This window comes from Hyperolius riggenbachi, chromosome 12 (genome assembly GCF_040937935.1).
Source record: "Hyperolius riggenbachi isolate aHypRig1 chromosome 12, aHypRig1.pri, whole genome shotgun sequence".
NCBI classification, from domain to species: domain Eukaryota; kingdom Metazoa; phylum Chordata; class Amphibia; order Anura; family Hyperoliidae; genus Hyperolius; species Hyperolius riggenbachi.
The window spans coordinates 95,319,728-95,344,873 of record NC_090657.1 but is presented as its reverse complement, the minus strand read 5'-3'; the positions used below and the strand labels follow the sequence as shown (position 1 = coordinate 95,344,873).

The 25,146-nt window shown below is 48.5% G+C and overlaps 1 protein-coding gene across 16 annotated transcripts in view; it reads left to right on the top strand.

The window, feature by feature from the left end:
• The window catches only part of LOC137542461 (bactericidal permeability-increasing protein-like), a 353,798-nt gene that overhangs the window by 74,449 nt on the left and 254,203 nt on the right, over positions 1-25,146 (top strand). For 15 of the 16 annotated variants that reach the window (XR_011025439.1, XM_068264385.1, XM_068264382.1 and 12 more), the window contains one exon: positions 18,304-18,391. Coding sequence is in view for 15 of the 16 variants with exons in the window: in XM_068264389.1 (XP_068120490.1) it covers positions 18,304-18,391 (88 nt within the window). In the remaining variant the exon portion in view is untranslated. Of the gene's footprint in view, positions 1-7,373; positions 7,528-18,303; positions 18,392-25,146 lie in introns of all 16 variants that reach the window. The other variant, XM_068264378.1, reaches the window with a different exon arrangement.

Sequence of the window (25,146 nt, the reverse complement as noted above, 5' to 3'; positions counted from 1 at the left end):
GGGCATTTGGCACCCGGTGCTGGGTATTAACCCCCCCCCCCCCCCCCCTAAAAAATGGGCATGGCCACAACCTGCAGCGGGCTTCGCGGCAAAAAATGGGCGTGGTCATGACCGGATGAGGGTGGAGCTAACTGTAATTTAAAGTATTAGCTAGTATAGTTGCCCCAGTATGGCTAGTATAGCTGCCCCCAGTATAGCTAGTATAGCTGCCCCCAGTAGAGCTAGTTTAGTTGCCCCCAGTAGAGCTAGTATAGCTGCCCCAAGAATAGCGAGTATAGTTGCCCCCAGTATAGCTAGTATAGTTGCCCCCAGTGAAGCTAGTATAGTTACCCCAGTAAAGCTAATATAGTTGCCCCAGTATAGCTAGTTTAGTTGCCCCCAGTATAGCTAGTTTAGTTGCCCCCAGTATAGCTGCCCCCAGTATAGCTAGTTTAGTTGCCCCCAGTATAGCTAGTATAGCTGCCCCCAGTATAGCTAGTATAGTTGCCCCCAGTATAGTTGCCCCCAGTATAGCTAGTTTAGCTACCCCCAGTATAGCTAGTTTAGTTGCCCCCAGTATAGCTAGTTTAGTTGCCCCCAGTATAGCTAGTACAGTTGCCCCCAGTATGGATGCCCCAGGAGGGGGGAAGCAGCTCTAGAAGGAGGGGCAGCGGTGGGGAGGGGGGAAATACCCCCTCCCCTCCCTCACCTGGGACCCCTCCTTCTGCATCTCTCCCCCTCCATAGATTACCGGCGGCAAGTGCAGGGGCGGCGAGGAGGCATGCAGAGAATTACTCACCACTTCCAAGCGCCGGCAGCGTCATGTCGTCACAGATCTCCGCCTTCAATGCCGCCCACTGTGCTTCCGCTGATCAGGAAGCACAGTGGGCGGCATTGAAGGCGGAGATCTGTGACGATATGACGCTGCCGGCGCTTGGATCGCGGAAGTGGTGGGTAATTCTCTGCATGCCTCCTCGCCGCCCCTGCACTTGCCGCCGGTAATCTATGGAGGGGGAGAGAGGCAGAAGGAGGGGTCCCAGTAGTGTTGGGCGAACAGTGTTCGCCACTGTTCGGGTTCTGCAGAACATCACCCTGTTCGGGTGATGTTCGAGTTCGGCCGAACACCTGGTGGTGTTCGGCCAAACTGTTCGCGTTCGCCCGAACTGCCAAATTACTAGCCGAACAGGGCCCCTACTAGTACTAGTACTACTGCTGAACCGCCCGCTGCCCGGCCTCCCTCAACGCGTCACTCTCCGGACTCCTCCTCCTCATTTAGTCACTGCATAGTGCCGCCCACTGCCAGCCAGACAGCCACCCACTACCACCCGGACACAGGTACTTCTTGCAACTTTTGTATGGGGAAGCGGGCAGAGGGGGGAGCGCTAGCGGAGGGGGTGGGGGGAATTTCCGACCCCCCCCCGCGATCGGGGCATGCTCCCCCCTTATGCCTGCGACCCCATAGGGCCCCTACAAGCGGGATGTTCGGGGAGTTCGGGGTTCGGCCCGAACATGCCGAACATTGCGGCCATGTTCGGCGAACTTTCCCGAACCCGAACATCCAGGTGTTCGCCCAACACTAGGTCCCAGGTGAGGGAGGGGGGGGGAGGGGATATGTCCCCCCTCCCCACCGCTACCCCCACTGCCCCTCCTTCTAGCGCTGCTTCCCCTCCTGCTCTGCTGCTGTGGGGGGTCGTGGCGACACCCCCCTAGCTGTCTGTCACCCGGTGTGCCACGCCCCCCTGCGCCCTACAGTAGGAACGCCACTGGAAAATTCAAATACTGCTGAAATTTTAGGCCAATCACAAGAGTCGGAAACTTCTGAGTTTTGTGATTGACCTAAAATTTCCATGGTATTCTGCATTTCTCTGATTGGTCCAATACTTCTGAGTCTTGTGATTGCCCTAAAATGTCAGCGGTTGTCATGATTTCACCTTTTTTGCAAGTCTGCAGGGAACCTTGCATTCCAGGAAGCCAATCTGGAAGTTTGAATTCTTAAAGGCATCTCCAGCTCACCTGCAGACGTGCTTTCTGCAAAGTCTGGCTGTTCCAGTGAACAGGCTTTGCAAGACACAGTTTCTGGCACTAAAGTGAACATGTGGAAAGCCGCTCAGGATGTGCTCACTAAAGCCCAGTGCACACCAAAAACCTCTAGAAGATCCGCAAAACGCTAGAGGTTTTTGGAGCAGATTTCAGAGCGATTCTAGGCATGTTTAGAGACGTTTTCTAAACATGCCTAGCGTTTTTTTGAGTAGCAGATATCAGATATTGTTAAAGTAAAAGCGGTTACTGAACAGCTTCTGTAACAAAAACGCCTGGAAAACAGCTCTAATCTAGCGGTGTTCAGAGCGGTTTTCCATTTTCCTATACTTACCTAACATTGAGGCAGAAACGTCTCAGAAATCTAAAAATGCTGCAGCCCCTGAGTTTGCGTTTGTGGAAAAAACGAGCCGCTCTGGTGTCCCATTTACTTTCATCAGCCAAGCGGTTTTCCCCCTGCAAGCATTTTAAAAAACGCTTCAGAACCACTCTGGTGTGCACCAGCCCTAAGAGGTGGACAGCAGCCCTAAGGCCTCTTTTACACTAACTGTTTACAGGCAGTGAAATGCCTCTCAAACTCTCACAAATGCTTGCTACCGCCTGGTAACTGCTCGCTGCTGCCTGGCAACTGGCACACAGCTCAACAGTTCATGGAAAAGAGGCCTAAGGCCTCGTTCAGACTATACGCGCTGCCGTGCGCAGTTTGGCAGCGCATATAGTGTGCGACACGCAAGAACGGTAGAAGGGCATAGACAGCCCTTCTACCGTTCCCATCATATGCGCTGCGTGGCAGCACGATTGCGCTATTGCGTACTGCACGCATTTTTGGGAATCGCAGCGCAGATCCCATTCATTGTAATGAATGGGATCTGCAGCGCAGCGCATAGGAGCGCAGATGGCGTGCGATTGGACGCGATGCGTTCCGATCGCACAGCCATCTGCGCTAAATGATGTGAACGAGGCCTAAGAGGTGGACAGACGTGTTCACCTCCTCCTATGTCGCAGATGCTGATTACTGCAGATCACTGCTCATTGCTATGCGTGAGTGATCTGCAGGGTGTGGTTTCTGATTAGTGCTAGCAGGTGTGGTGTGTTGTATATAAGCCTGCTCAGATCATTGTATTCTTGCCTATGATAGTATTAGCTGCTGCTAGTTGTGCTTCTGAGAGTTATCAATTCTGAGATTGGAAACCGACCTCGCCTTGTATTCTGACCGTCCTCTGACTGCTGCCTGTATCAACCCTTTTGCCTGGATTTTGATTTCGCTGTAATGCTGCCTGGTTTGACCTTCTGCCTGTATCTGATTATCCGGAACATTGCCACCTGGACCGAAATGTGCCTGTTCCCTGGTACTGTGTTTCTATTGATCTCATGTGTATGACCCCTGCTTTAACGACTACTTTTCTGCTCCTTCGTTGCCTGTATTTGCCTTGTGGGTTCTTCTAGTATCTCTGCCTCTTACTTATCAGTCTTTAAACCTTGTGCATATTAAAGGGAACCTGAGGTGAAAATAATATGGAGGCGGCCATATTTATTTCCTTTTAAGCAATACCAGTTGCCTGGCTTCCCTGCTGGTCCTCTGCCTCTAATATTTTCAACCGTAGACCCTAAACAAGCATGCAGCAGGTCAGGGGTTTCTGACAATATTGTCAGAACTGACTTGATGAGTTGCATGCTTGTTTTTGGTGTAATTCAGTCCACTACTGCAGCCAAATACCGTAGATTAGCAGAACTGCCAGGCAACTAGTATTTTTTTAAACGTAAATATGGCAGCCTCCATATCACTCACCTCGGATTCACTTTAAGGCCAGAGTGCAACCAGGTGCTGGGACGACACACTTGTCACCCCTCATCTGATTACACAGGGTGAAGACTGTGGAGGAGATTGGGACATAAGGACTGTCTGATACGGAGGCAGGGAATCTGGTAGGCCGCTCAGCGGTATTCCAATTTCCACGGTACACTTCTGCATTCTCTGATTGGTCCAATACTTCCGAGTATTGTGATTGAGCTAAAATGTCTGCGGTATTCTGATTTCTGCGGCACACTGCAATCTCTGATTGGTCCAATTCATGGATTTGGATGTATGCATATCGGCGTACATCCACAAAATATAGCGGATTCTGCAAATAGCAACTTTTTAATTACCTAACTTTATTAACAAAAATTAAAAAAAATCCATTCAGATTTCCAAGGAATTCTGCGGAATTGGAAATCTGTATTGTTGAAAGATAGAATTCTGTCAGTCGGTAATCAGGATTTCTGGCCATCTATAGCAGCCGCCATGAAACAGAAACGGCTATTTCTGAGGCAGAAAGGTGAGATGACAGTGCACAAGATAACCACTTGAGGACCGCAGTGTTAAACCCCATAAAGACCAGGCTATTTTTTCCCTATTTGGCCACTGCAGCTTTAAGGCCAAGCTGCAGGGCCGCACAACACAGCACATGAGTGATACCTCCCCCTTTTCCCCCCACCAACAAAGCTCTCTGTTGGTGGGGTCTGATTGCTCCAAAGTTTTTTGTTTTGTTACATAAATATTTATTATTTATTTATTTATTTTTTTTTTTTTTTTTCATAAAAATGGCCTTTTTTAATTTGGTTTCCCCTGCTCCCTCCCTCCCCTGCCAGCCAATCAGGGTGATCAGCTGTCATAGGCTTCAGCCTATGACAGTCGATCACTGCCCAGACTATGGAGGGGACAGCCGTGTCCCAGTACAGCGCTGCTGCCGATCGCAACGCTGTACATGTTAATAGACAGCGATAATGCCGTCTAACAGCCTCCCGAGTAATGAATTGAAGGTGGGGCGGAGCTCCGCCCCCCCCCCCCCCCCCCCAAGAAGGAGATGCGCATGCAGCCTGCGCGCGATCTCCTTCAGTAGCCGGCTCCAGGACCTGACGCCAATTGGCGTTAGGCTGTCCTGGGGCTGCCGCCGCGCCCATTGGCGTGGAGCGGTCGTAGAGTAGTTAGAGGGAACCTAAACTGCCATATTTTCCTTAAAGGGAACCTAAACTGAGAAGTATATGGATTTTTCCTTTTAAAATAATACCAGTTGCCTGATTCTCCTGCTGAGCCTGTGTCTCTAATACTTTTAGCCACAGCCCCTCAACAAGCATGCAGATAAGGTGCTCTGACTGAAGTCAGACTGGATTAGCTGCATGCTTGTTTCAGGTATGTGATTCAGCCACTACTGCAGCCAAAGAGATCAGCAGGACTGACAAGCAACTGGTATTGTTTAAAAGGAAGCATCCATATCCCTCTTAGTTAAGGTTCCCTTTAAGGCTGGGAGCACACATAACATAGAATGAAAGGCTGTTTTGTCATTTTGTTAATGGGTGCGTTTGCGATGCGTCTTTAAAGTGTTTTGTGTGCGTTTTAATAAGTTTGCAGTTCACATATACAAAACGCATATGCTTTTTCCATGTGTTTGCATATTTCCATGTATGCAGATCACTAAGAAGACAACAGGAAGCGGAAATACAGGAAAAAAAATATTTTGGGGGGAAAACGCATATAAAACGCATGGAAAACTTGCGGTCCCATTGACTTTCTTTATCTGCATTTTTGATGCGTCTATGATTATGCAACAGAACCATTGTTTTTTTTTAAAAAACTCAGGTTTGAAAATGCATACACGTTTTTTTGTACGCGTTTCCCTGCGGCCCATAGACTTCCATTAGCGGCAAAAAGCAGCGGTTTATGCAACGCTGGCATTTCTGCTATGTGTCCACCCAGCCTCAAACAATACTAGTTGCCTTGCAGCCCTGCTGGTCTATTTGGCTGCAGTAGTGTCTGAATTACACCAGAAACAAGCATGCAGCTAATCTTGTCAGATCTGACAATATTGTCAAACACCTCATCTGCTGCATGCTTGTTCAAGTTCTTTGGCTAAAAGTATTAAAGTCAGAGGATCTGCAGGACAGGCATGCAACTGGTATTGCTTAGAAATTAAATGTGGCAGCCTTTTTGCTTCAGGGTCCCTTTAAGAATAGAAAAGTGGAAAAAATGGGGTCAATACGAAAGAAAACGTTTTGTTTAGGCTTTTTTTTAACTATAACTTCTGTGACAGGAAAGGGCCAGCAGACCTTCACGTAATGTGTGGCGAGCTAAAAGAAAATAGCAGCATATTATGCCTTGTAACTGTTTCAATTATGTCTAGCAGTTGTTGCTTAGAAAAGTCTCTGTGAGCTGGCCCTTAAAGTGGATGGAAACCGCATTTAAAAAAAAAAATGAAGCAAATACCTAAGGAGAAGGAAGGCTCTGGGTTGTATAGAGCCTTCCGTCTCCTCTCTCGTTGCTCTCTATCCTGTGCTGGCTCTCCCCCCCCCCCCCCCCCGTTTCAATCCCCCGCCGAAAGGGTATTTGGAAGTCTTCAGGAGCCGTGTCCTCCCGAAGACGTAAGGCTCCATACTGCACAGGCGTGAGCGTGCAAGAGAGCGTGCTTGCGCAGGCGCAGTACAGGGCCGCTCTTCTTCAGGAGCACTCGGTTCCCTGAAGACTTCTGAAGCCTCCTTCGGCTGGGTAAAGCAGTATTTGACTAATTTAGTCAAATACTGCTACCGGGCGAGCCAGCACCGGAACGGCAGGACCAGGAGAGGAGCCGGAAGGCTCTATAGGATCCAGAGCCTTCCCTCTCCTTGGGTAAGTATCTATCGCATTTTCTTAAATGCGGTTCCCATTCACTTTAAGGTGCCCATAGACCTGATGATTATGGGAAGATTTGACAGAGACCAATTTATCTCTAATCAAATTTGATTAGAGATCTATTAGTCTCTTGTCGAAGCTGCCCATATACTACAAGCCGATTCCCGTCCGATTTCAGCATGAAATCTTCAGGGAATCGGCTGAGCCCACCGCTGCCCCAATGTATAAATGTGCCCCCCCCAGTGTGAGCATTTATACATTACCTGTCCTGTAGCGGCCTCCATCTATCTCGCCGGGTTCTAAGAGCCGCATACACCTGTACATGCTAGCGGCGCATAGCGCCTGACATCAGCCCGCTAGCGTGTATGCGGAACCTGGATGGGCTGACACAGCGTGGAGGCTGACACCGGACAGGTAATATGGGGGGGGGCACATTTATACATTGCGGTGGCAGTAGCGGGGGTTTTGACGCTCGCTCCAGAATCGTCTGCCATACCGCCGCACACCTGACAACCAACTTTGGCCCAACATCTTGTAGCATGCGCGATCGACCAGGCAAACAATTTCCATCCTGAAATTTGTCGCTTTGTCTGGCATTCACAGATTTTTATCAAATTTGATTATAATAATCAAATTGGATGGTCAATCGGCCGCCAAGTCACCTGTGTGGCCCCCTTTCACTATTCCTTCCATATAACTTTTTCTTTTCCAGGTAAAATCTGTACGGGCTTCAGAACTCCCAGTAAATAAACATTCCACAGAGATCACATGAAAGGACTAAAGATTTTGCCACCTGTGATAAATTCCAGAATGTAAATCAGGGAAAGCAAAGATTATACAATGCGCAAATACAGGCTAAAAAAAATGTATGTATGAATATTGTAAAACAAAGGAGTTTTATACATTGTTAATTTTAAGACAGTTCCACTTTAATGTAAAGCTCGGTGTTAGAGCTGCAAGGATCAGTGGGTGTCAGCGGCAATAACTACCCACTCACCTGTAAATCATTAGAGTTCTGAAAAGACACCGCCTCCATCCGCAGCAGACTGCCGCAGCAATTTTTACCTGAAGTTTTCTGAAAGCTCTATAGCCACTCCCACTTGCATTGCCATGGCCCGCCCCCAGCTCTGAAGCACCTATTAGGCTAGGCTTAGGTTGGCCGAGTCTACATTGGTGAAGTGGAGTTTCTGACCTCTAATGACTTACCAATCCTTGCAGCTCTAGCACAGAGCTGTACATTGAAGATAATTAAAATTAGAAGCTAGGTACACATGCACAATTTCTGCCGCCTACAGGGAATGGGAGAGTTCAGGGTCGAGTGCTGTACAGGGCTAGCAATATGTCTGGTTCTATGGAGGAGGGAGGAGGAACAATGTATGATGAACTTGGGAGACAGTCCAGCATCATTGTGATGAAAGATCGTGTAACGTATGTTGGATCTTTAGACGATGCTGTGGGACTCCTACACACATGCTGATTTCTCATCTGAGACCCTCCACCTTGGCTGTTGTCTAGCATGTGTGCCTAGCTTTAAATATAAGGGCCCATATGCAATTCACTTTCTCCTGAGTTTTCTCCTAGAAGATATTTTCACAACTTGTAAATAGTGATGTCTCAAACTGTTTGTCGAACTGTTCGCAGCGAACAGGCCATGGGGAATGACCTCGGGGTCATTTCTGCATCCTATACAATAAAACCTAACTGTTCCTGCGTCATCCTTTCCCTGTCTGTGTTTCCGTGGATTTTTGTACTGTGCACAGTACAGACAACCGGTGGGACAGGAGGACGGACCAGGGAGTCGGGCGGGTGGACGTGCGCACTGACTGACGGAGTGAAGAGACCTAGAGCCCGTTTTTAAACGAGCTTAGGTCAGCTAGTTTGTCATATTACGCATTACTACGCAAACACTGGCTGTGAGTCCTTGCAGCCGGGATCGCTCTGCGCATAAGCACAATGTCATGCAGAGCACTCCCGGCTGCAGGCATGTGGCCACTGGGAAAGCGTCTGTGCAGTAATGCGTAGTATGATGAATGCGGAAATGACCATGGCCTGTTCGCTGCGAGCAGTTCGGGCCATGCCTTTTAAAGTGGACCCAAATTAAAAAGACAAGATTTCAGAAATAAAATCTATTTTCTAAATTATAATAATAAATATCAGCTTTTTTTCAGCTGCATGATGACAAGTATAAAATATTTTACATTTATTGGAGGAACTCCTCCCTTCCTTCCATATAACTGGTGGAGTAGCTGGTGTCCGGCAAAGGAGGAATTGCTATAGGCTGCCACCTGTATAACCCTAGTAATGAAAAGAGAAGGGTGAAAAGCATGCACTGAAATGCTCATTGGCTTGAAGAAGTGTTTATTTATCTTTGTATGTGTCAGAGTGCGGCAACTAAATGTTCTGCAATAACAAAATGTTAGGTTTGGGTCCGCATCAGCAAGCAAATACTCTGAATAATGTTCATAGCACCTTTTCACCTACAGTATTTTTGGTACATATTCACTTGCAGAGTGCATAAAAAGTATTAAAAATACAAAATGATCTCTTAGGAGAAAACTCCGGAGAAAAAGTTAATTGCATATGGGCCAACATCTCTTGTCACACTTGGATTGTATTCTACAGGGACTGAATCCGGCAGAAAGACGTGTGCTGTGTGCGATGCTAGTTTGAACAATTTTATTTTTTTTTTACACTTGGAAATTGCCTTAAATGTGTTTTTATATTGTATAAAACCTTGAAAGTTGACAGTATGCCCAAGATCTCATTAACTGAATGCTGCACTAGAAATATTATATTTTAAGAAACTGTTGTTATCCTACCTAATAAAAGGCAAGTGTCCCTGCGTCCTGTCCCTATGTCATTTCTTTTGCGCTACTGCGCATGCCCTGCACTGACAGCCGTTGGAACAGAACGCAGGATGGACCATGGGCTTAGGTCATTAGTGCAAATATAAAGAGATCCACATACATAACAAGCTTTTTGGAGATGCTACAGTTATCTAACTGTATGGATGAGAGTACATCCTGCTCATAATTGTGGTGGCTCATATTTTCCCATCCAATCCTAGTGCTCCAAGCATTGTCCCTGAAATGCCTTCAGATTGGCATGCTTTTCATTTTTGAGTGGCCAGGGAAATGGGGGGAGGAGTTGTCTGCTTTCAAATAGGAATAAACTTTGCTGATGAAGGCTGTTTTTCCATTATGATGTCCAATCGCATGCAAAATTGTGTTGCAATGCAATTGTGCATCCTTCAATCTCCTTACGGCGATTGTGCAGTGAACAGTAAACTATTGGGTATAGAGTCCAGTTGCACCAAAAATTTTCTAGGCCAGTGATTGGTCTTCACAAAAAAAATCAAATTGCACTACTGGAAAATGCTGCAATGTTGTTGCGATCAGAAAAATGACTCTTGGCTAGTGGAAAAGGACCCTTAAAGGGTAACTGAAGAGAAAGGAATATGGAGGCTGCCATACTTATTTCCTTATTTCCTTTTAAGCAATACTAGTTGCCTGGCAGCCATGCTGATCCTCTTCTTCCAATACTTTTAGTAATAGACCCTGAACAAGCATGCAGCAGATCAGGTGTTTTTGACATTGTCAGATCTGACAAGATTAGCTGCATGCTTGTTTATGGCATTATTCAGACCCTGCTAAAGCCAAAAAAGATCAGTAGGGCTGCCAGAGCCAGACAACTGGTATTTAGTGTTGGGCGAACATCTAGATGTTCGGGTTCGGGCCGAACAGGCCGAACATGGCCGCGATGTTCGGGTGTTCGACCCGAACTCCGAACATAATGGAAGTCAATGGGGACCCGAACTTTTGTGCTTTGTAAAGCCTCCTTACATGCTACATACCCCAAATTTACAGGGTATGTGCACCTTGGGAGTGGGTACAAGAGGAAAAAATATTTAGCAAAAAGAGCTTATAGTTTTTGAGAAAATCGATTTTAAAGTTTCAAAGGGAAAACTGTCTTTTAAATGCGGGAAATGTCTGTTTTCTTTGCACAGGTAACATGCTTTTTGTCGGCATGCAGTCATAAATGTAATACATATAAGAGGTTCCAGGAAAAGGGACCGGTAACGCTAACCCAGCAGCAGCACACGTGATGGAACAGGAGGAGGGTGGCGCAGGAGGAGAAGGCCACGCTTTGTGAGACACAACAACCCAGGCCTTGCATGAGGACAAGAAGCGTGCGGATAGCATGCTTTGTACCGCCATGCAGTCATAAATGTAATAAAGATAAGTGGTTCAATAAACAGGGACCACGCGGCAACGCTAACCCAGCAGCAGCAGACGTGATGGAACAGGAGGAGGCGCAGGAGGAGAAGGCCACGCTTTGTGAGACACAACAACCCAGGCCTTGCATGAGGACAAGAAGCGTGCGGATAGCATGCTTTGTACCGCCATGCAGTCATAAATGTAATAAAGATAAGTGGTTCAATAAACAGGGACCACGCGGCAACGCTAACCCAGCAGCAGCAGACGTGATGGAACAGGAGGAGGCGCAGGAGGAGAAGGCCACGCTTTGTGAGACACAACAACCCAGGCCTTGCATGAGGACAAGAAGCGTGCGGATAGCATGCTTTGTACCGCCATGCAGTCATAAATGTAATAAAGATAAGTGGTTCAATAAACAGGGACCACGCGGCAACGCTAACCCAGCAGCAGCAGACGTGATGGAACAGGAGGAGGCGCAGGAGGAGAAGGCCACGCTTTGTGAGACACAACAACCCAGGCCTTGCATGAGGTACCGCCATGCAGTCATAAATGTAATAAAGATAAGTGGTTCAATAAACAGGGACCACGCGGCAACGCTAACCCAGCAGCAGCAGACGTGATGGAACAGGAGGAGGCGCAGGAGGAGAAGGCCACGCTTTGTGAGACACAACAACCCAGGCCTTGCATGAGGACAAGAAGCGTGCGGATAGCATGCTTTGTACCGCCATGCAGTCATAAATGTAATAAAGATAAGTGGTTCAATAAACAGGGACCACGCGGCAACGCTAACCCAGCAGCAGCAGACGTGATGGAACAGGAGGAGGCGCAGGAGGAGAAGGCCACGCTTTGTGAGACACAACAACCCAGGCCTTGCATGAGGACAAGAAGCGTGCGGATAGCATGCTTTGTACCGCCATGCAGTCATAAATGTAATAAAGATAAGAGGTTCCATAAACAGGGACCGGCAACGCTAACCCAGCAGCAGCAGCAGCACACGTGATGGAACAGGAGCAGGCGCAGGAGGAGAAGGCCACGCTTTGTGAGACACAACAACCCAGGCCTTGCATGAGGACAAGAAGCGTGCGGATAGCATGCTTTGTACCGCCATGCAGTCATAAATGTAATAAAGATAAGTGGTTCAATAAACAGGGACCACGCGGCAACGCTAACCCAGCAGCAGCAGACGTGATGGAACAGGAGGAGGCGCAGGAGGAGAATGCCATGCTTTTTGAGACACAACAACCCAGGCCTTGCATGAGGACAAAAAGCGTGCGGATATAGCAGCAATGCTTTTTGCCGCCATGCAGTCATAAATGTAATACAGATGAGAGGTTCAATAAACAGGGACCGGAAACGCTACACCATCCCAGATACACCATTGGTCATGTTACTTGGTTGGGGTCCTGGAGTGTTGCGTAGTCATTTCCAATCCAGGATTGATTCATTTTAATTTGAGTCAGACGGTCTGCATTTTCTGTGGAGAGGCGGATACGCCGATCTGTGACGATGCCTCCGGCAGCACTAAAACAGCGTTCCGACATAACGCTGGCTGCCGGGCAAGCCAGCACCTCTATTGCGTACATTGCCAGTTCGTGCCAGGTGTCTAGCTTCGATACCCAATAGTTGAAGGGTGCAGATGGATTGTTCGACACAGCTACGTCATCTGACATGTAGTCCTTGACCATCTTCTCCAGGCGATCGGTGTTGGAGGTGGATCTGCACGCTTGCTGTTCAGTGGGCTGCTGCTGCATGGGTGTCAGAAAATTTTACCACTCCAAGGACACTGCCGATACCATTCCCTTTTGGGCACTAGCTGCGGCTTGCGTTGTTTGCTGCCCTCCTGGTCGTCCTGGGTTTGTGGAAGTCAGTCTGTCGGCGTACAACTGGCTAGAGGAGGGGGAGGATGTCAATCTCCTCTCTAAAGTCTCCACAAGGGCCTGCTGGTATTCTTCCATTTTGACCTGTCTGACTCTTTCTTCAAGCAGTTTTGGAACATTGTGTTTGTACCGTGGATCCAGAAGGGTATAAACCCAGTAATTGGTGTTGTCCAGAATGCGCACAATGCGTGGGTCGCGTTCAATGCAGTCTAGCATGAATTGAGCCATGTGTGCCAGAGTCCTACCAGAATCCTCATCATCCTCTTGTGAGCGTTGTGATAGTTGTTGTGATGCATCATAGTCGTCACCTTCCTCCTAGTCTGCTTCTGCTGACCATTCGTGCTGAATTGTGGAAGTCCAACGTGCACCGCTCTGGCCCTCGTCAGTGGTGGCATGAAATTCCTGCTCCAACTCCAGCTGTTCCTCCTCCTCTTCTTCGTCATAGCTGCTGGGGCCAGCGTTCCCTGAGGCGGATGGCCTGATGTTGGTACCATCACGCTGATCGTTTTCTCCTTCAGATTCCCCCAGTTGCATCATGACAGCTGTTTCCTTGATTTTCAACATTGACCTCTTCAGTAAACACAGCAGTGGTATGGTAATGCTGACTGAAGAGTTGTCACTGCTCACAAGCAACGTGGATTGCTCAAAATTTTGGAGGACTTGGCAGAGGTCCAACATGTTGGCCCAATCGGATCCACAGAAGCTTGGCAGCTGTCCGGATGCGCCTCGGTACTGCGCCGTCATGTACTGGACCACTGCACTCTTCTGCTCACAAAAGCGTGCTAGCATGTGCAGCGTAGAATTCCAGCGCGTAGGGACATCACACAGCAAGCGATGGTGGGGGAGATTGAAGCGCTCCTGCATCTTGGCGAGTGCCCCCGAAGCAGTACTGGAATTTCTACAATGTTTGGCCACTCGACGCACCTTCAACAGAAGATCGGCCACGCCTGGGTATGTCCTCAGGAACCGCTGAACTACTAGGTTCATCACGTGCGCCAGGCAAGGGATGTGTGTCAGCTTAGCCAACCTTAAAGCGCGAATGAGATTACTCCCATTATCACACACAACCATGCCCGGTTTCAGGTCCAGCGGTGCCAGCCACAAATCCGTCTGTTCCTTTATTCCCTTCCAAATTTCCTCCCCTGTGTGCTGCTTATCCCCAAGGCAGATCAGCTTCAGCAACGCTTGCTGACGCATGCCAACAGCTGTGCTGCACTGCTTCCACGATCCTACTGCTACTGGGTTAGCGTTTCCGGATGAGGTACAGCTTTGAGATGCGTTGGAGGAGAAGGAGTCAGAGAGGTAGGTGCTGCTGTTGTTATCCAGTGGGAGGGACGGCGGTGCAGCTGTTTGCGGCGTGGGCAACACCCGCACCGTAGCAGGTGAGGAATCGCTGCCAGGCTCCACAAGGTTCACCCAGTGCGCGGTAAGGGAGATGTATCGACCCTGTCCGAACGCACTCGTCCAAGTGTCAGTGGTGAGGTGAACCCTGCAGGCAACAGCATTCTTCAAGCTTCGGGTTATTTTGCTGACCACGTGCTCATGCAACTCAGGCACTGCAGAGCGCGCAAAGTGGTAGCGGCTGGGAACCACGTAACGTGGGATGGCCACTGACATCATGCCCTTGAAGCTGTTTGTCTCCACCACTCGATATGGCAGCATTTCGCAGGCCAGAAGCTTGGCTATGCTGGCTGTTACTGCCACGGCCCGGGGGTCATTTGCTGGCAATTTCCTCTTGCGCTCAAACATCTCCGACACAGACAACTGAACCGTAGCGCTGCACACGGAAGGGCTGTTGGTTGTTGTGTTTGATGAACACTGGGAGACCTCAAGAGCACTACTCCGGAAAGTGACAGTGTCAGCGTCGTCTGATGTTTGTGAATGTTGTGAACCACGCAATGGCTGGGCTACTGCTGCTGCTGAGGCGGGTCTGGTGGTGAGTCTGGTGAACCCAAGGGAGGCAGTGTTGCTGGTACCCTGTCCTGCCGCGTTTGCCCACAGAGTGGGATGTTTGGATAGCATGTGGCGGCTCATGCTGGTGGTGGAGAGGTTGTTAATACTTTTCCCCCTGCTCAGGCGGGTCTTGCACACCTTGCAAATCGCCATGGTAACATCCTCAGTGCAGTCTTCAAAGAAAGCCCAGACTTTGGAGCACCTGCCTCCTTGCTGGCGATTTCTGTTTGCTCCTCTTTTGCCTCTCACTTGAACTTCCACGCTTGTGGTGCCTGAAATTGCGCGCCGACTACCTTGTGGCACAAGGCGAACTCGTGCAGCAGTGGGTTCTTCAACAGACTCATCTGTGCTGCTGCTACGACGGCGATGTTCTCGTTCACAAACAAAATCTGGGTCTATGTCCACATTGTCCATACCCTCCTCTTCCATCTCCTCAAACTCGTCATATGTCATTGTGGGGGGCCGCCGCCGTTGAGTAGAGCTCCCCAGAACAACCTCTGCGCAGCTCACTCCAACGTCGTCTTCCAGATCTTGTCGGCCGACCTCCTGCAATTGCAACCCCTCCTGCCCAACTTGCTCTGGGATTTGGGTTTCCGAGTCCTCCTCGGACTCGCCTTGTATTTCAGTGCGCGGTGCATTTCCCACAGTTAATGGTTGTGAATCCGGGCACAACATTTCTGGCTGTTCCTCCATTGACCTTTGAAAGGTGGAAGTTTGTTGGGCTGGGAATAGCTCCTGCGAATACCCCATTGTGTCCTGAGGTAATTTTTATCATTATTATAAGTTATCTGGCAGTTGTGTGCGTGGTGTCGCTGCCGGTTGTGTCAGCTTTGTGCCCACTGGCTCCTTGTAACTGGCTGAGGACTCGGACCTCATGCGTGATGTGCTGGTGCTGCTTAACCCACTGCTGGACGCTTGAGAGGTCATCCAAGTAATTATCTGGTCCTGTTCTTTTGGATTTGTGAGGGTTGTTGTCCTGGACAACATGGGCGGTATTGAGTGGGTTTTCTTGGGTGCTCCCCTGTGGCCTGTACGTGAACCGTCAGGGGAAACACCTCTTCCCTTGCCCCTTCCTCTTTCACCGGATTTCTTCCACATTTCACTTATCCTTACAGTACACGCTGACTGGCAGCAGTACAGTGGCAGTACAGAAATGCTATACAGTACCACTATTCCCAGCAGCGACACAGAGCACAATGCTATACAGGGGCGGGTGAGCGGTGTACCACTATTCCCAGCAGCGACACAGAGCACAATGCTATACAGTGGCGGGTGAGCGGTGTACTACTGTTCCCAGGCCCAGCAGACACAGAGTGGAAGTAAACACAATGCTATATAGTCTGGCTGAGCGGTGTACACAGAGTGGCAGTACACACAATGCTATATAGTCTGGCTGAGCGGTGTACACAGAGTGGCAGTACACACAATGCTATATAGTCTGGCTGAGCGGTGTACACAGAGTGGCAGTACACACAATGCTATATAGTCTGGCTGAGCGGTGTACACAGAGTGGCAGTACACACAATGCTATATAGTCTGGCTGAGCGGTGTACACAGAGTGGCAGTAAACACAATGCTATATATAGCGTGGCTGAGCGAGGTACACAGTGGCAGTACACACAATGCTATATAGTCTGGCTGAGCGGTGTACACAGAGTGGCAGTACACACAATGCTAGATAGTCTGGCTGAGCGGTGTACACAGAGTGGCAGTACACACAATGCTATATAGTCTGGCTGAGCGGTGTACACAGAGTGGCAGTACACACAATGATATATATAGCGTGGCTGAGCGAGGTGCACAGTGGCAGTACACACAATGCTATATAGTCAGGCTAAGCCGTGTACACAGAGTGTCAGAAAACACAATGCTATATATAGCGTGGCTGAGCGAGGTGCACAGTGGCAGTACACACAATGCTATATAGTCAGGCTGAGCCGTGTACACAGAGTGTCAGTAAACAATGGTATATAGTCTGGCTGAGCGGTGTACACAGAGTGTCAGTAAACAATGGTATATAGTCTGGCTGAGCGGTGTACACAGAGTGGCAGTAAACACAATGCTATATATAGCGTGGCTGAGCGAGGTGCACAGTGGCAGTACACACAATGCTATATAGTCAGGCTAAGCCGTGTACACAGAGTGTCAGAAAACACAATACTATATATAGCGTGGCTGAGCGAGGTGCACAGTGGCAGTACACACAATGCTATATAGTCAGGCTGAGCCGTGTACACAGAGTGTCAGTAAACAATGGTATATAGTCTGGCTGAGCGGTGTACACAGAGTGGCAGTAAACACAATGCTATATATAGCGTGGCTGAGCGAGGTGCACAGTGGCAGTACACACAATGCTATATAGTCAGGCTAAGCCATGTACACAGAGTGGCAGTAAACACAATGCTATATATAGCGTGGCTGAGCGAGGTGCACAGTGGCAGTACACACAATGCTATATAGTCAGGCTAAGCCGTGTACACAGAGTGTCAGAAAACACAATGCTATATATAGCGTGGCTGAGCGAGGTGCACAGTGGCAGTACACACAATGCTATATAGCCAGGCTAAGCCGTGTACACAGAGTGTCAGAAAACACAATGCTATATATAGCGTGGCTGAGCGAGGTACACAGTGGCAGTAAACAATGCTATATATATATAGTGTGGCTGAGCGAGCGGTGTACTACTGTTCCCAGCAGCGACACACAATGACTGGGGGGGACCCTGGCTAGCGTGGCTAGAGAGCGAACTACCCTGCCTGCCTACCCAAAGCTAAACCCACAGAGAAATGGCGGAGATATGACGTGGTTCGGGTATTTATTTACCCGAACCACGTGACCGTTCGGCCAATCAGAGCGCGTTCGGGCCCGAACCATGTGACCCGTTCGGCCAATCACAGCGCTAGCCGAACGTTCGGGGAACGTTCGGCCATGCGCTCTTAGTTCGGCCATGTGGCCGAACGGTTTGGCCGAGCACCGTCAGGTGTTCGGCCGAACTCGAACATCACCCGAACAGGGTGATGTTCTGCAGAACCCGAACAGTGGCGAACACTGTTCGCCCAACACTACTGGTATTGTTTAAAAGGAAATAAATATGGCAGTCTCCATATCCCTCTCACTTCAGTTGCCCTTTAACCTCCTTAGCTGTAGCCTCGAGTCAGGCTCGAGCTGGAAATCTGCAGCTCAGAGCGGTAACCTCGAGCCTGACTCTGGGTAGCCACCACGAGGTACAGTATATGCAGAGCCTCCTCGCAGCTGGCGTTTGTAACTCACTTCCTTCAGGATCCAGACGCTGGCAGCCATCATATCATACAGCGATCTCACTATAGGGGTAGAGCGGAGGGAGAATTGCAGCGCTGGATCCAAGGGAGGTGAAAAATATGCTGAGCTGACGCAGATCTATGTAGCGTTATGATTTTTGTTCCTGCTTTTTGGGTCTAAAAGCTTGTGAAAAATTGCTCCGCTTTTAGACTCTAAAATCTGTAAGTAATCCTAACACTAGGGAGGTCAATCACCTTGCAATTGCTAATCTTTCTAATATTTTATTTTAGTTTTTTCTTCACAACATTTAATTTTTTCTTACCTGTTTTGTTTGCAGCCAGCCAATTAGGAATGGATGTCCTGCAGCAGAAACTGACGGGCGCTCAGTTACCAGGTTTTAAAGCGTTTGGGGTAAAATTCTCCAGGTGAATTCTGTTAATCATTTGTATAAGTCCGATATAGCTGTTTAGTTCCTACTGTGCTCTGCTGAACTAGTTTTTAGTTCCTGCTGATAAGTGTTCTGCTGAACTGAACCCAACAGGTTATAGCATATTGGTCAAAAATAAATTTGTCCCTTTTTTATATAAAAAAAGTAAGAAAATGACTAATAATGAGCATGCAGTGTTGATTTGATAGTGGACATTATTGCTTCCCATGTGGCCAGCTTACAATAGCATATCACTATTGGAAATTTCTTTTATCATGACATTTTAAGATTTATATTGTTGTGTAAGATCTCCCTCCCTCCCTCCTGACCTGCATTGTTCTTCCCCTCAAATCTTCACACACTCATACCTACAAAGAATCACTGCAGACTAGCAACAGAGGTTTTGGACTAGCACATTGCCTCATGGAGGATTCGCAAGGTTGCCTTTGTTTTAAAAAACACTCCCTGAATGGCAGTGACACAGTCCAACTGCCAGGGTAGTAGCATGCTAGTAGACAGCTAAATGCAGGGGCGCTTTTAGCCTTTTTGTCACTCCAGGCAAGAAATCCTGTGGTGCGCCCCCCCCCCACTATAAAAAATAAATAAACACATATTATCCTATATAATAATTGGCAAGTGTCTCTGCGTCCCATGTCCCTATGTCAGTGCTTTTGCGCTACCGCCCATGTGCCACACTGACAGCCGTTGGGACAGGACGAGGACAAGCAAGAGGGCCGGGTGGGCGCATGCGTGCTGACATGCCGCAGTGACAGACCTAGAGACGTTTTGAAAAGGGCTTAGGTCGACTAATAGAGGATATAAAGCATAACTATGAAATGGGGCCCTAGGCAAGATAACACATTTTGCCCTTCACTGATGGTCACCTAGCTTATTTAGGGAGATTTGGTGGGGGTTAGCAATCGCCAGGCCCCTAGACTCTCTCCAGGCCCTGGGCAACTGCCTAGGTTTGCCATACAGCACATGCTGAAGCTATGCACCTTAAAAACAGCACCCTCACTACAAGTCCCAACATCATGTCCCCTCAGAACAATTTAAGGTATCATGTCCTTTACATTTCAGGATCAGATTATCAAGTAAAACGGTATTCATTTCAGAATACTTTTTCACAAGCATTATGGCATATGCAAATATGTTACCGCCTGTTAGGATAGGACTGAAGTGGTTATATCATGACATTGAAATGCTACAATATTAATGTTTACTTTCTATGTACATTTTATTTGAACTGGGGCCATCAAATGTGCTTCCTGCCATTTTTAAATGGGCCAGTACCAAACAGTATAGAATATGCAATTACGTTTATTGCATTATATCAACTACAACACATCCCATTTGATAGAACGAGAAAAGAGAAGGAGCGCTCTCTGGTGCATTAACCTTTTTAATCTTTCTCTCTTTCGCAAGGTAAAAAATAAAACGTACACAATTCAAATATCAATAAAACTTGTCACACAAGGTGTATATCACCATGTCCTGGAGGTGGTGTCGCCTGCTTGTTCGCCTCCACTCTATGGCCAGTAGCAGCGGGAATCCGGAGGTCCGGTAGCGCCAGCGGGGCCAGGAACACGGGAAGTGTCGGCAGCTGCCCTGCGCCTAGTACGTCATGACGCGTTTCGGCGCTCTACGCCTTCGTCAGATATGATTCCCGCTGCTACTGGCCATAGTGTGGAGGCGAACAAGCAGGCGACACCACCTCCAGGACATGGTGATATACACCTTGTGTGACAAGTTTTATTGATATTTGAATTGTGTACGTTTTATTTTTTACCTTGCGAAAGAGAGAAAGATTAAAAAGGTTAATGCACCAGAGAGCGCTCCTTCTCTTTTCTTGTTCTATCTTTTACTAGCACAATACTTTGGTCCCAGAGTATATTGGAGCAGCTTCTGGTGGACGACCCGACGTATCATTGTGGTTACATCACGTTTGAGCGCAGTGGAATAACGTGTTACATCCCATTTGATAAAATGCCATGCCATAATGCCATGAAAATAATGCCATTAAATAAAAATTGCAATCAGCAGATAACATGGCCACCTTGAAACATGTTTGGATATTAGATATCCTGTCCCCCACAGATCAAATGCAGATATCCTGCCCCCCCCCCCAGATCAAATGCAGATATCCTGCCCCCCCCCCCCAGATCAAATGCAGATATCCTGCCCCCCTACAGATCAAATGCAGATATCCTGCCCCCCTACAGATCAAATGCAGATATCCTGCCCCCCAAAGATCAAATGCAGATATCCTGCCCCCCAAAGATCAAATGCAGATATCCTGCCCCCCAAAGATCAAATGCAGATATCCTGCCCCCCAAAGATCAAATGCAGATATCCTGCCCCCCAAAGATCAAATGCAGATATCCTGCCCCCCAAAGATCAAATGCCGATATCCTGCCCCCCAAAGATCAAATGCCGATATCCTGCCCCCCAAAGATCAAATGCAGATACCATGTCCCCCAAAGATCAAATGCAGATACCATGTCCCCCAAAGATCAAATGCAGATACCATGTCCCCCCAGATCAAATGCAGATATCCTGCCCCCCAAAGATCAAATGCCGATATCCTGCCCCCCAAAGATCAAATGCCGATATCCTGCCCCCCAAAGATCAAATGCAGATACCATGTCCCCCAAAGATCAAATGCAGATACCATGTCCCCCAAAGATCAAATGCAGATACCATGTCCCCCCAGATCAAATGCAGATATCCTGCCCCCCCCCAGATCAAATGCAGATATCCTGTCGCCCACAGATCAAATGCAGATATCCTGTCCCCCACAGATCAAATGCAGGTATCCTGCCCCCCACAGATCAAATGCAGGTATCCTGCCCCCCACAGATCAAATGCAGGTATCCTGCCCCCCACAGATCAAATGCAGATTCCATGTCCCCAAAGATTAAATGCAGATACCATGTCCCCAAAGATCGAATGCAGATATTCTGTCCCCCACAGATCAAACGCAGATATCCTGACCCCTGTGGGAGGCGTCAAGGTGAGAAAGTTCACCTGTGGGTGCTGCTGAGAGGTGTGAGAGTTCATTGTGGCTGCTGCTGGGGGAAGAGTACGGGTAAGGCAGATATGGGGGTGGGGTGGTCACTGCGGTTGCTGTAAGAGTAGGAAAGGGTTACATGGTGCTCCCAAGGTGTGGGGAAATGTCACTGGGTGTTTGGGGAGGGGGGGGGGTTGTACGCAGAGGTCACAGGATACTGTTTGGGGTAGGAAGAGGTCACTGGGTGCTGCTAGAGGGAGGGGTCACTGGGTGATGCAGAGGAGTGGATGTAGGTCACTGGGTGCTGCTGGGAGGGGGGGGAGAAGGTCATTGGATACTGCTGGGGGGTAGGAAGAGGTCACCGGGTGCTGCCAAGAGGTGGAGGAGGACACTTGGGTGCTGCTGGGCGGAGAGGTCACTAGGTGCTGCTGGGGGGTAGGGGGGAGAGGTCACTGGGCGCTGCTGGGGGTAGGGGAGGAGAGGTCACTGGGGCGTGCTGCCGTGGGTGGTGGGAGGTCACTGACTGCTGCTAAGGGGGTAGAAATCACTGGGTGCTGCTGAATAAAAGGGAGGCGGTCAAAGGGTACAGCCTGGGAGTGGGGGGAGAGGTCACATGGTACTGCTATGTGTGTGTGTGTGTGGGGGGTTCACAGGGTACTATTAGGGGGCGGTGGAAGGAGAGGTTACTGGGTGCTGCTAGGGAAGGGGGAGAGATCACAGGGTGCTGTCAGGTGTGAGGGTGGAAGGTTACAGGGAGCTACAGTTTTTAGAGAGGCACCACACAATATTGCTGGGCTGCCACACACTATTGCTGTGGCAGGCTTTTACCGGGTGTGAGCAGTACATTTACCGGGTGGGAGGCGGAGCCTATGATGGATGGGGGCGGGACTTCGCGGTAGGGGGCGTGGCTTTGCCCGTGACTGGCGATTGGCACTTACTGTTAGCAGCATGATCTGCAGATCAAAGGGCCCTCCTGCAGGTCCACTGTTTAGAAGTACGCTCCACTCTATAGTCACGGGAGCCAGGCTGAACGATGCCTGCAGAGTAGTGTTGTCCGGATCATGAACGATTCGGATCTTTGATCCGAATCTATTTTATGAGTCGATCACCTGAATCATCAAAATGAGTGATTCGGATCGCAAAAGGGGCGGGACCAGGAGCGACACGCCCCCTCTCAGCGGGCAGCGGGGTCCTGGAAGCAGAGCAGAGATGGATCGCTCTGTTGTATGGGAGGCAGCCTTGCAGGGACAGGTAGAGGAGAGAGAGGGGACATGTCACATGGGTGCCACTGCCAGATATGTGTAGAGCACACATACTGGCTATAATCTGCTGCCCATTACAGGCTGTCTGTTCCGTAGTGCTGCACAGTGATCACATTGGAAGCTTTTGGCTCAGCACAGCTCAGTAACTTTGCAGACAGTGTGATTGAAAGGGAATATAATCCTCCTGCACTCGGCACTAAACAGCTGCACTTATCTTCTGGGAATGCTTTCTTTCACTGTGCGACCTTTTCTTTCAAAGTGTACAGATGAACATATAGGTGAAATATATGTAATAAAGCATATGATTGCAGCATGTGGGTATTACGTGCAAACATTTCTGCTCTCTGCTCGTCCCTCCTCCCTTCTCTGTCCACTCCCTGCCCTCTGTCCATCTTCTCCCCTTCTCTGTGTGTCCACCCCCCTCTCCTTCTCCTGTCCACAGACCTGTCCTGCTGTTCATTTCACCCCCGAATGCTTCCTGTAGTAAAATGATCCGAGATTCGGATCAAAGATCCGGATCTCTTCAATGATCCGATTCGAATCATCCGGATCATTGAAAAGATCCGAACTTCCCATCTCTACTGCAGAGCGCCTGCTCCTCTCTCCCTTCCCTGCCTTACAAGCATGAAGCATCCTTCCCGCTCTCCACTCCTCCGACAAAACATGCAGAGGGCGGAGCCTAACGATCCTGGAGGCTCTTCACACCCTCTTCACTGATTGGCCGGCGGCAAGGGTAACAAATCCATCAGCGTGAGAGGGGAAGTGTATGCACGCAGCCTGTAGAAGCATGCAGCCAGCGTGAGCCCCAGCCGATGGAGCTCTCCTGGCTTAAAGAGGCCATGCCATAAGAGGGTTAAAGATTCAAAACAGATCGCCCTTTGACCTTTGTGACGCTCTAGGCACAGAGCTGTACTGCTTATGCTCAGAAGCGCCCCTGGCTAAATGGCATCTTTGTATAAATCTTTGCAAAGGATTGCTTTTGAACAGATAAAGGCGCACACATAAAAACGATGCAGGGAAATTTGGGCGCGGGGTGAAGCTGAAAGATGGCTCCCCCTGCTCTAGCTATACTTGTCCTCAATCAAAATTGTTCCCCTACTAATATCCTAACCATTCATTTCCCCACATAATGTGGGCTCTGACTATTGCTGACGCCCAAATTACAATGTTTTTTATTGTATTTTATGCTCAGCCCAGTAAGTGAGCACTACTATAGCTGTAATTCAAATTCTGGCATATGGCGGCGCTGGAATTCTGGCGTCCAAACTTGACTACAAACAAAGGATTGAGGAAAACTTTGAAAATGACTAAAACCCAAAGAGAATGTGGCAAAGCAACTATTCACAGATTACAAAAAGAATGGCACACAATACACACTGGACAATAACCCCAGCCTAGCAGAGGAACTTGACTTATTTGCTAGATTTGAAAAAGACATCAATCAGCTTTCAGACAACTTCGGGCCCACTACAGACTCGCAGCCTTTAATCCTTCACATACATGAAGTGTGGCAGCCACTCACAAACATTAACATCAGGAAAGCTTCAGGTCCTGATGGTGTGCAAGGAATTGTGCTCCAGGCCTGTGCTGGTCAACTAGCTTGTCCTGGGCTTGACAATGCTTTAGCTCTAATTGGCAAGGCACAACAACACCTCTACCTTTTGAGAAAATTAAGGAGCGCTAACCTACCACAGAAGCTGCTGGTTAATTTCTACAGATGCACGACAGAAAGCGTTCTGACCAATTGCATGACGGTCTGGTACAACAGCTGCACCAAGGCTAGTAGAGAAGCCCTGCAGCGAGTTGTTAAAACAGCAGAAACCATTGTCGGCACTGAACTACCATTACTGGAACTTTTGTATAAGACTCGCTGTATGAGAAGGGCCAAAAACATTATCAAGGACAACACTCACCCTGGAAATGCCTTGTTTGAGCTCCTTCCATCAGGTAAATGTCTTAGATGAATCCGCATACAGACTGAAAAACAGATTTTTTTCCATCCACCATAAACTTGATGAACTCTGAATCCTCTCTGAAATAATTAACACTGTGTACAAATACCTGGCATACTTGTATAATTTCTCCTCTTTCTACCTTTGCTACTATCACTGTTCCATATATGCACTGTGGGGTTGTCATGAAAAGTAATTTTGTTGTTACACAATGACATTAAAGTGTTTGAATCTTGAAATTGGCTGTCTCAAAATAAAGGAAGCCTTGAGACTGGCCCATGAGGAGATGGACTAGTTTAACTACTTATTGTTTTCCAGGCAGTATCTCTATGCCCTGCAGGACTTCATTTGAAGTACCAGGGGTGTAGATACTAGTCTACTACCGTTGATGTGCATGCGCACTTGTGACCGGCAGTTACAAGACAGATTGTTGAATGGGAATATATGTTCCCAAAACCAATCTGAGGCCTAGTGCACACCAGAGGAGTTTTTCTGAGCGTTTTGAGTTTTTAAATCTGCTGCTAATGTT